The sequence below is a fragment of the Leucoraja erinacea genome, chromosome 1 (assembly GCF_028641065.1).
Source record: "Leucoraja erinacea ecotype New England chromosome 1, Leri_hhj_1, whole genome shotgun sequence".
NCBI lineage: Eukaryota > Metazoa > Chordata > Chondrichthyes > Rajiformes > Rajidae > Leucoraja > Leucoraja erinaceus.
The window spans coordinates 35,101,990-35,114,373 of NC_073377.1; the positions used below are offsets into that span (position 1 = coordinate 35,101,990).

At 41.8% G+C, this 12,384-nt stretch overlaps 1 protein-coding gene across 2 annotated transcripts in view; it reads right to left on the reverse strand.

Moving 5' to 3' along the window:
- LOC129695589 (kinesin-like protein KIF24) overlaps nt 1-12,384 on the reverse strand; it is a 79,769-nt gene that overhangs the window by 45,964 nt on the left and 21,421 nt on the right. For both annotated transcript variants that reach the window (XM_055632679.1, XM_055632688.1), the window contains exons 4-5: nt 9,051-9,148; nt 5,452-5,667 (exon numbers count right to left, since the gene is read on the reverse strand). In XM_055632679.1, coding sequence (XP_055488654.1) covers nt 5,452-5,667; nt 9,051-9,148 — 314 coding nt within the window. The remainder of the gene's footprint in view (nt 1-5,451; nt 5,668-9,050; nt 9,149-12,384) is intronic.

Consider the following 12,384-nt stretch of genomic DNA (forward strand, 5'->3'; position numbering starts at 1 on the left):
CTTATTAGGTGTATAATTGCATGTTCCCTCCCTGGGGTCTCTCTCTCTAGCTCCAGTGACAGACCACGTACAGCTAGTATAGCAATTATGTGAACAGTTAATAAAAGCTACAGTTAAGACAATGTGTTGTTGAGACTTCTTTACACTGTCTGCCAGGAAGCTGTGATCCACCAACAGAGGGGTTCTGGCACAGTCAACTTGGAAAGTTTGGGGTGTAGTAGCTCTGGCACAATGATGTTGAATGCAGAGCTAAAATGAACAAACAAAATTCTCGCATAGGTCTGCTGGTGGTCTGGATGCTGGAGGATGAAGTGCAGGCCCAGATTGATTGTGTCATCCATAGATCTATTGGCCCGATGTGCAAACTGCAGAGGGTCCCACACAGGAGATTAGTGGGCAAAATTAGGGCACACGAGATGAGAAGAACTTTTTTCACACAGAGAGTGGTGAATCTCTGGAACTCTCTGCCGCAGAGGGTAGTCGAGGCCAGTTCATTGGCTATATTTAAGAGGGAGTTAGATGTGGCCCTTGTGGCTAAGGGGATCAGAGGGTATGGAGATAAGGCAGGTACGGGATACTGAGTTGGATGATCAGCCATGATCATATTGAAAGGCTCGAAGGGCCGAATGGCCTACTCCTGCACCTAATTTCTATGATTACATTGAATGGCGTTGCTGGCTCCAAGGGCCCGAATGGCCTACTCCTGCACCTATTGTCTATTGTTCAGCATGGGGTTCGTGATTTTTTTCAGCTTGGCCAGCACAAGCTTTTCAAGGGTCTTCATGACTACAAAGATCAATGCGACTGGCCTCATTAAGACCAGTAATCCTTGCCTTTTCGTGTACAGGGCCAATGCAATAGTGGAGGGTTTGAAGCAGGCAGGGACAGTATTGGTTGAAAATGTCTGTGTTCGGCACAGAGCTTGAGAGTAGAGGGGGAAAACATTGTCCGGTCCTGGAGATTTCCGGCCTTTCTGTCTTCTGAACAGCCTCTCCACCTGCTCTATTTTTATTGTTGACGATGAAGAAGTGATGTTGTGCAGCACGGAGGGGATGGGTAATTGGGTGTTAAGTGGCGATTGGAGAGGGGTGGGTGGGAAAGGGTCCAGTCTTTTCAGACTGGAGTCTTGCTTTAAATAGGTGTGAAGTAGTGATTGGGGAGGAGTGGGTGTAGAAGGGTCCAAACTTTGCAGACTAGGGTCAGGCTGTGAGTTGGTGTGAAGCAAAGATCTTAGAGCAGAGCAAGATGGGTTACTCTCACGCAAACGTGTAGTACGCTCATGGGCGGATTCATGGGTGATTATAGGACCCATTTTAGCGACCAGTCCCCGCCATCTTGTTCCGCCATCTTGCTTCCGGCCAAAGATCGGATCTTTGTTTCCGCAGCGGGGAGAGGGAGTGTGTGGCCCGGGGCGGGGAGAGGGAGTGTGCGGCCCAGGGCAGCAGGGAGAGGGAGTGAGCGGCCCGGGGCAGCGGGGAGAGGGGCATAGGAGGGGGGGGGGGGGGGGGGGGGGGGGGGGGGGAAAGACATTGTAGTGTGGGGGCAGACGAGGGAGTGTAGGGGTGGGGATAAGGCCTAATGTGTGTTTATAAACATTTTATTCTTTTTACAAGAATTAACAGAATTATGAACTAACAGAATTATGAATCTAACCCTATATCACGCACAAAAACTTCCCCCGCAATGTCAATTACCCTGCGAGTCGGGTCCGTTCCGGTTACTACAAAATCAACTCAAACACTGCTTGCGAGCCATTTAAAAATAAATGATTTAAAAAACATTAATAAAGACAATTACCAGAGTCAAATTTTATTCTTGACAAGAAGTATGAACTGACAAAATTATGAATCTAACCCTATATCACACACACACAAACTGTTGCCCCGCAACAATGATTACACTGCCAGTCGGGTCAGGTAGGCTCCGGTTACTAAAATGGACGGAGAAAAATGCCCAGGATCCCCTCCGTAGCGTACTACACGTCAGCCCATTGTATTTCACAGGAGTAACCCATCTTGCTCTGCTCTAAGATCTTTGGTGTGAAGTGTTGGTTGGGGTGGGAAAGGGTCCAGTCTTTTCAGACTGGAATCTTGCCTTAAGTAGGTGTGAAGTGGTGATTGGGGAGGAGTGGGTGTAGAAGGGTCCAGTCTTTGCAGATGGGGTCTGGCTGTGTTGGTTGGGGAGGGGGTAACAGGGTTACGTTTCTGCTTGTCAAACCTGCAGTAGAACTCATTCAGCTCGTGGGGGGGGGGTTGGGGGGGGGGCAAAGATGTAAACTCAAGCAAGAGTAAAGGAGTTAAATTCCCTTGGAGACTAGAAGGGTTTGCAGTTGATAAAGAAGGATTCTAGGTTGGGAGAGCAGAAGTTTGACATTACCGTGATGTTGCTGCACCAGTCCTGGTTGGTATAGAAGCATATTCCACCGCCTCTTGATTTCCCTGCTGCCTCCACTTCCCATTCCGCTCTGTGAAGTTGGAAGCCAGCCAGTTGCAGTGCGCTGTCCGGAGTCGACTCAGAGCCAGGTCTCGGTGAAACACAGGGCAGCGGCTCGAGAGAAGTCCTTGCTTGTCCGGCGCAGTAGTTGCAGTTAGTCCACTTTGTTATTGAGAGAACGCACGTTTGCCAGGAATATCCTATCCTACCAGGAATATCCTATCTGCTCAAGTTCAAACAAATGCCTTAAAACTCATTGGCCGGCAGTTCATTCTACAGCAAGATAATGATCCCAAACATACTGCTAAAGCAACAAAGGGGTTTGTCAAAGCTAAAAAATGGTAAATTCTTGAGTGGCCAAGTTAATCACCTGATCTGAACCCAATTGAGCATGCCTGATATATGCTGAAGAGAAAACTGAAGGGGACTAGCCCCCAAAACAAGCATAAACTAAAGATGGCTGCAATACAGGCCTGGTAGAGCTTCACCAGAGAAGACACCCAGCAACTGGTGATGTCCATGAATCACAGACTTCAAGCAGTCATTGCATGCAGAGGATATGCAACAAAATATTAAACATGACTACTTTCATTTACATGACATTGCTGTATCCCAAACATTATGGTGCCCTGAAATGGGGGGGGGGGGACTATGTAGAAACACTGCTGTAATTTCTACATGGTGAAACCACAATGTATAAAAAATGGCCTTTATTAAAATCTGACAATGTGTACTTTAACCACATGTGATTTTTTTTCTATTACAAATCTCAAATTGTGGAGTACAGAGGCAAATAAATAAATGATGGGTCTTTGTCCCAAACATTATGGAGGGCACTGTAGGCAGAGAGGAATAGCGAATGGAGCATAATGCAGGTGAATGAGAGGTACACACAAAAATGCTCGAGTAATTCAGCAGAACAGGCAGCATCTCTGGATAGAAGGAATGGATGATGTTTCTGGTCGAGACCCTTCTTCAGGACGAGAGTCAAGGGAGAAGGAGAGAGATAAGGAAGTATAATGTGTGAAAATGAGACATCAAAGGGGATGGGGATCAAGAAATGTAGAATTGCAGCGAGGGAGGATGTTGCAGCACTCTCGTCGGAGAGAGGAGGAGAACTTCTTCAAAGTAAGCATACTTCGAGGAGGATTCGCAGTGGAGCAGACGAAATGTGTAGGAAGGAACTGCAGATTGTTACATTTTGGGAAGTCAATCCATGGCAGGATCTGAACAGTAAACTGCAAGACCCCGAGAAGTCTGGTAGAGTAGAGGCATGTAAGAGTACAAGTACAGAGTTCTCTGAAAGTGACATTGCAGGTGGATAGGGTGGTGAAGAAGGCTTTTGGCATTTTTACCTTAAATTCCCTGGGAAGTTGGAATGTTTTGTAACAGTTGTACAAGACTTTGATGAAGCTGCACTTGAATAGTGTGTCCAGTTTTGGTCAACCTGAAATAGGATAGATGCCATGCTGGAAAGAGTGCAGAGAAGTTTTAAGAGGATGTTGCCTGAACACAAGTGCCTAAGCTATAGGGAGTAAATGGGCAGGATTGGATTTTATTCCACGAAGCACAAGGAATAAATAGAATGATTGTACAGAATCTTTTTCCCATGGTAGGGAAATCAACAAATTGGGGGGCATAAATTTAAGGAACCAGAAGGGCAACTTTTTCCACATAGAGGCTGTGGGTATATGGAACAAGCTGCAAGAGGAAGCAGCTGAGGCAGGTACAATAACAACATTTAGACAGGTACATGGACAGGAAACATTTAGAGGGATATTTACCAAACGTAAGTAAATGGAAGTAGCTTAGACGAGGCATTTTGGTCGGCATGGACCAGTTGGGCCGAAGGGCCCGTTTCCATGCAGTATAACTCTAAAAGATCTGGACCAAGAATAGAAACCGATTCGTACTCACCTAACACACAACTAACAATGGCATGTTTCCTGTATCATTCTTTTTACATAGCATTAATTCATTTGTTCTATATCTCTCTACATCACCGTCTATATCTCTTGTTTCCCTTTCCCCTGACTCTCAGTTTGAAGGGTCTCGACCCGAAAGGTCATCTATTCCTTTTCTCCAGATATGCTGTCTGACACGCTGAGTTACTCCAGTTTTTTGGTGTCTAACACAATCACTACAACTGTTCTTGGCGTTTTTTTAGTTACCTCTTCAGAGAATTTGATGTAGCGAGATTTCATCCAGTTTTATTTATTTATCCAGTTGCTTCAGAACTTTATTTTGGTCAAATCAGTCTTGGAAATAACAAGTCTTCGGTGAATATTTTTAAAACTATGTTCTAATTACTTACTAGCATTTTCTTTCTTAACATTCCCATATACAGTATATGTACACATTGTGTTTACTGATTTTCAGATGGGCCAACTTATTCTCTACATTTTACTGGTTGAAACAAGCTGCTTTCCCCATTGCATGCCATAATACGCATATAGCATTGGAAAATTGTCTCAAACATTCAACATTTGATATTTTTCAGAAACTTAGATATGCCATTAAACCGCAGTCCCTTCTCCACTTTTCTTACAGTTCTGCAAATTATTGCAAAACATGATAATGTATATTTTCTTCTCCCCTTTTCTCAGCGTGGAAAAACATTTTAAGTAGTAGGTGATGATGATAGGCAAAGCACTACCTGGAAGTGCAGTAGAAGCAGATTCAACTGTCGCTTTCAAATGGGAAGTAAATACATTTTTGATGGTAAAAAAAAAAAAAACACATTTAACTTTATCTGCAAAACAGTCCAGTTATGTATAATGACTGTGTGGCTCTCTGGTTATCAATTGGAAAAATGTTAGCCAAAAGCATGTTTATTTTTAAAGTTTATCTCAGAAAACAACATTAAAAACAATTTGGATTACATTGAATCACTAAAACACTAAATTAATTACTAAAAACATCAACTAAAATGGTGATATTTCCACTACTATATCTTCACCAAGTAATTGATTGCAAATTTTGTCATTGTCTCCTAAATCTAACTTTACATTTTCATACCTTTTGCGACCATTGAGCAGGTCATACAGTTGGCCACAATATATCTCATAGAAGCTTATCCAGATGAAAAGTGCTGTGGCTGCTTCTGATGTGTGAAGATGCACAAAGATATCCTCAGCAGCAAGTGCATACAAGCCTGGATTTTGACAAGTTCCAATCATGGTATGAGTTTTTCCAGCTCCAGTCTGTCCATATGCAAAACAAGTTGCCTTTCCACTTCGAAGATTAAATATGCATAAACAAAAAGCAAAAATTATGAATTCACTCAAATTGTTGTGTGGACCATACATTCTCCCCTTATGAACATTCAACTTACCCAAGCCCATATCATTCAGAGCCAACGCAATCAGATAAATGTTGATACTCTTTTCTGTTTCTTCCATAAGGAAGACAATGTGTCTACAGAGCAACTGAATTGTGACCCACACTGATGATTGGAGTCAAAAAGTAAGGTTATCACTTGGTACAACAACACAAAAACCTACCTCTCAAACATACCTAGAATTTCAGCAACCAGGATTTTGCAGCCATAATTGCCTTTAGTAACATATTTCTAAATTTTTGAATACTTCAAGACTCAAGCGTGTTTAATTGTAATATATACCAACAATGGAACAATTAAATACTTACGTGCAGCAGCATAACAGACCTGTAAACCGAGTACTTACTCATAGTTAACATAATAAACAAAGAAATATCAGTAATTTGGAAACCAACATTAATGCAAAAAGCTCAAAGGCCTAGTGCAACTGATACAGTTCATTGTTCACAGCTAGTATTTATAGTGTTCAAGAGCTAGTATTTATAGTGTTCAAGATGGTCGTTGGCAAGAAGCTGTTCCTGAACCTGGAGGTCATGGTTTTTGGACTCCTATACCTTCTTTCCAATGGTAGGAGTGAAATTAGAGCATGGCCAGGGTGGTGTGGGTCCTTGATGATGCTGGCTGCCTTTCTGAGGCAGTGCCTCCTATCGATGGTGGGGAGATCAATATTTGTGATGGACCACCACTTTTTGTAATCTCCTACATTCCCACGTGTTCGAGTTGTTGAACCAGGCTGTGATGCAACCAGTCAATTTGCTCTCTACCATATACCTAGTATGTTAGGTGATGATATGAAGACACAATAAATCAGAAAAATATTAAAAAGCATGTTATGTTTACGTATTGAGGCATAAAGATATTCAGGTTATAAATTAATAATTGAAGCTTTTAGTTCCTCACTTAATCCAAGATGGATACAGTGGTGTAGTCAGTGGAGCTGTTGCCTCACAATCCAGCGGCCCAGATACAAATCTGACCTCTGGTGCGGTCTGTATTTATCCAGGTGGACTCTTTCTGGGAGGTCTGGTTTCATCCCACATCCCTAAAAAGTGCAGGTTAATTGACGACTGTAACTTGTTCCTAGTCTATAGGTGAGCAGTGGAATCAGGCGAGGGGGGTCGAGTTGGTAGGAATGCGAAGAGAACTGAATGGGGAAGGAGCGTTGTAGAATAACTTTATATCAGCTGAATAACCAGGATGTGGAAAGAAACTCAAGCATTGTGGAGAAACTCTCCCAGTCACCGGAACAACATCACACAGTCAGCACCAAACATTAGGTTTGAACAATAAGTGATACTTAAGTTCTGAGCAGCATAGTTATGGGAAGAGGTCAAGGGATTAATTGCTTTTGCACAGAACAAAAGGCCCAACGACCTCCTACCTCTCTGTAACCCTCTGATACATGTAAGAATTTACATCACTACCGATAATGACGCACAAGATCTCCAGTGATGTTTGTGAATATGAGAGGACATGCAAATAAATGTTACATTTGCAGAATAAAGTTATATGTCATAAAAGCACAAGAAATAGGAGCAGAAATTTGGTGATCTGTGCCCTAACTTTCCACCAATCCCATTTTCCAGCCTGTTTCCACAACTCCTATGGAAAACATGTATATTTATATCTTGAATACACTCTCTGATTCAGGCTCCATAGCTCTCTTGGGTAGGCAATTTCAAAGATTTACAAGCCTCAGAAGAAACTTGTCCCCATGCTCTTCGTGTTCCGTGGGCGACTCCTTACTCTGAAACTATGCCACCCGCACCCTATCAGAGTTCTGTATTCTCCTACAAGGAGTAAAATCCTCAGTATCTATCCTGTGAAAGTTCTCTCAGGATCTTATGTTTCAATAAAATCATTCTTCCACACTCAAAAAGTTTCCAAATGGTAGTCAAAATACTGGAGGCCTTGTGGTTAATTGGTCCTGAGAATACGTTCTTAGAGTAGAAAATAATTTCCTGTGTTATTTTTCTTTTCTTTCTATTGATTGTTGTCACTCCCAGATCATCTGATCACCGGTTCAAGGGCAGTCATATTGTAGTGCACTATAGGAAAATTAAGACTGGCCTTAAAAGCCAGCCCCTTGATGCTTATAGGTTGCTTTCAGGTGCTGATATTCTTTTTTCCATGCCCAAAATGTTATGATTGCCAATCACTTATTCAACCCATTTCCATCAAATGTTTTTTCCCCCACACCACTAGCCAGGATCAAAGTTCCACTGTTGTCATCCCCTTTGCCGTTTGTTGTTTCTTCCCAGCCTAGATAGAAACGTTTTTAAAATACAAATACTGTATTCGCTGCAATTTTACCCCTACAGACTGATACAATTCTTTAAAATATGCGTTGTACATTTAGTAAGATTTACCACTTTTCGTGATGCGAAATGTGGCATTTCAGTTTTTTCACAACCTTCCCAATATTTCAAAAATCCACAAGAAAATTCAAACACTGTATTCCAATTATTTTCCATAGGTCTAATATCTGGCACCTTATTTCCCCAATGCTCTCAGGTCTTAACTAGCCTGTGTTATTCCCTCCCTGCAGAAATCTCAGACTGCTTCAATCCCTTAGATGCACATTACCCACATAATGTTCCATTTATTCCCAATGCTACCAATTTACATACAACATATACCATCTTCCCCCTCCTTCCTGTTCTAAGAAAAAGGGAACCGTGATATTTAATACACACTGTGAATGATATAATAAAAGGCCTCAGATGCAAAATTTCAACTAAAATGTATTCATCATCTCAAGCTGAACCCAAAAAATGGCTACAATTTTTTATTGGTATAATAAACTTTAAGACTTTGGAGGTACAGTGAAGAAACAGGCCCCTTGGCCCACTGAGTCCGCGCCAACCAGCGATGCCTGCACATTAACACTATCCTACACACATTAGGGACAATTTACAAATCACGGAAGCCAATTAACCTACAAACCTGCACGTCTTTGGAGTGTGGGAGGAAACCGGAGCACCCGGAGAAAACCCATACAGTCGCAGGGAGAATGTACCAACTCCGTACATACAGCACCCGTAGTCAGGATCAAACTCAGGCGCTGCAAGGCAGCAACTCTACTGCTGTGCCACTGTGACGCCCCAATAAGATCAGTTCTGAATTCTTCTACAAGGATAATTTAAAAATCTTATCTGAATTATTGAAACAACTTTTGACCTGATACATCAGTGTAAAATAGCAGAATGACCTGGTATGACTAATGTGAGCACAATGAGAGTTCATATGATAACAGTGATGAAGTAAAGTAACATACCCACTGAAAACATGCTGGATGAGGGGATAAGCAGTCTTCACGTACACATCATGATTGGTACTAGCCTCCTCAAATACTTCATCAAAATAAAAAACATGCTGCAAATGAATCACATACTGAATTTAATTAAAAAAATAAGAATGAATAATTAAGAATGGTGAACAAATGGTTATAGTGGAGATCAATTACCGAATAATAACTATTGTATGGGATTAGTATTTCTGTTGCAGAGTTATAGAGACCAAATTAAGTTAGTAAAAGACTTGGGAAAAGGTCTTTTTTCATGCCAAGTTGTTTCTGAATTAAATAAATATTATTCTTTACACCAATGGATATTATCAAATATTTTACAAAATAAAATTCTAATATATATTTACTGAAACAAAACATGCTGACTTTAACCAACTAGAATGTTCCCAATTAGACTGTGGGCCGAGGAGTTTTATTCCAGTGTTTCGTGACCCAAGTCACAGAACTACAATGCAATATTGCACATATTGTGTAAAAATATTATTCAAATCACCCCTGAAACTCGTCATGAACAAGACTTGCACATTTTTATTAAATTAGAGAAAAATCAGAAAAATGTTCTCCGGAGATCCCGCAACAACAGCTGCGTCCGCTGGACTGGAGGGCTGCAGCTTCGGCAGCTTCGACCACTCCGGGCCGCGGAGTTGAACCGGCCCGTTCGCGGAGCTCGGATTCAGCCGCCGGACTGACATTACTTACCATCGCCCGGCGGGGTCACAACATCTGAAGCCTGGATCGCCTCGGCGCAGAGGGAGAATAAGAAGGAATGAGACAAAGACTTAAGACTTTTGCCTTCCATCACAGTGAGGAGGTGCCTGGTGAACTCACTGTGGTGGATGTTAATTTGGTATATATATAGTTTAAATGGACTGCAACACGGAAATAGGCTACCCTTGGTGTAATATGGGCATTGGCCACCAGATGGCGCTTACTTTCCCGATTTCATTTTCTAATTAGTTTAATTAATTAATGTGCAGCTTTTGGCAATGACGAGTTAAGACATCCTTCTCAATTATATTTCATCTAAAACTGTGGAAAATTTCATGTAGTTTGGTGTCTTGGGTCACGAAAGCCGATTTCTAGACACATTTTTGATGCTCGGCCCACAGCCTAAATAGACTCAAAACACTCCAAAGATCTGAAGAACGGTCCTGACCCGAAGTGTCACCTTTCCATGTTCTCCAGAGATGCTGCCTTACCCGCTGGGTTACTCCAGCACATTGTGTCCTTTTTTGTTAACCAGCATTTGCAGTTCTTGGTTCCTACTTTTATACTCCAAGGACTGCTTGGAACAAACCAAATTTGACAGAGAACAATTCTGTACAGAATTACAGTCTGAAGAAGGGTCTCGACCCAAAACATCACGCATCCCTTCTCTCCAGAGATGCTGCCTGTCCCGCTGATTAACTCCAGCTTTTTGTGTCTAATTCTGTACTGAATTTGTCCACTCATCAATTTCACCAGCATGAAGCCCCGAGGCCAAACTTTTTAGGATAAGTTCACTTTAGTTTTACATTTATTCAATTTTCTGAGATTCGAGTTCCACTGACAAAGCCAGCGAGTTGGCTTCTTCAACTGCAAACGGCCTTCTTGTGAAAGTACTCACACAGCACTTTGGCTAGGAAATTCCAGAATTTAGACCATGCAACAAAGAAGACTGACAACATATTTCCAAATCAAGATAGTGTGCAAATTGGAGGGGAAACTGCAGGTGGTGGGTTCCCTGGTGCCTTTTACCCATGTCCTTTCAGGTGATGAACAGCATGAATTTGATAAATGCTGTTGGAGGATCTAATTCCAACCCCTTTTATGGATGGCACACACTACAGCCATTGTTTACCAGTGATGAAGGGAATTAATGTTTAGGATGATGGATGATGGTGCTAATGAAGCTGGATGCTTTGTCCTGGATGGTGTCATGCTTCTTGTGAGTATATTATCACAAACTTATGTCTTGCAGAAGGTTGAGAGACTTTGGGTGTCATGAGGATTGCACTCACCACAGTATACTCAGCTTATGACTTGTTCTTGTAGGCACAGTACTATGCCTAGTCCAGCGAGTTTGTGGTCAATGGTGACCGTAAAATATAGATGTCGGGCGAATATGCAATAGTAATTAAAAACATTTCTTGTTTGTATTTTTCGTTGTACAAATATAGAATAATTTTTGGCAAGATTGCTGATCCACATGGCTTCAAGGAAGCTTAGAGGTCTCTCTGACTAATGGAGGTATTAATTACAAGAAGCAGCCATCACTTTCAGAACAAAAACTGTGATTACATCCTCAATCCTACTATTAGTCCCAGACCTGGCTTAAAGTACCAAGTGTTTTGATGTTTACAAGAACAACAGAGTAATTTCTCAATAATACTTTTCAACAGTTACTTCAGCCCTTCTACACCACTCAAAACTTAAAACATACTGTTTACGATCAATTCCAAAGACATTCACCTCACACCAACCACTGACACAAGTCATTTCTCACAAACTACAAAACACAAACACCAGTTTTCACTTTGCCTTCACACACAATTCCCTTTATGTTTATCATTGCTCTGGCATTCATATTTCACCTCTAATTTGCACCATACAGCATTTATCTACCATAAACACAGCCACACAAGGAAGTAAACTGCTGCGGCCTGATGGAGATAATTACATTTTCATTGGCAGCAAATGAGGTGCCAGATGACTGGAAGACAGTAAATATATGAGCAAGGCTAAAGCGGGCAATTACAGGTCCATTTAGTTAAAAATAAATGATAGGGCAAGTGACGGCACAGATTCTTAGATAAAGGATTAATTTGCACAGGAAAGAAAGAAATTGATTTATCAGCATGGATTTGTTGGTCGGAGATCCTATCTCAATAAATTAGGAAGGACATTATTGCCATAGAGGGAGTGCAGAGATGGTTCACCAGCCTGATTCCTGGGATGTCAGGACTGTCTTATGAAGAAAGACTGGATAGACTTGGTTTATACTCTCTAGAATTTAGAAGATTGAGAGGGGATCTTATAGAAACTTACAAAATTCTTAAGGGGTTGGACAGGCTAGATGCAGGAAGATTGTTCCCGATGTTAGGGAAGTCCAGGACAAGGGGTCACAGCTTAAGGATAAAGGGGAAATCCTTTAAAACCGAGATGAGAAGAACTTTTTTCACGCAGAGAGTGGTGAATCTCTGGAACTCTCTGCCACAGAGGGTAGTTGAGGCCAGTTCATTGGCTATATTTAAGAAGGAGTTAGATGTGGCCCTTGTGGCTAAGGGGATCAGGGGGTATGGAGAGAAGGCAGGTACGGGATACT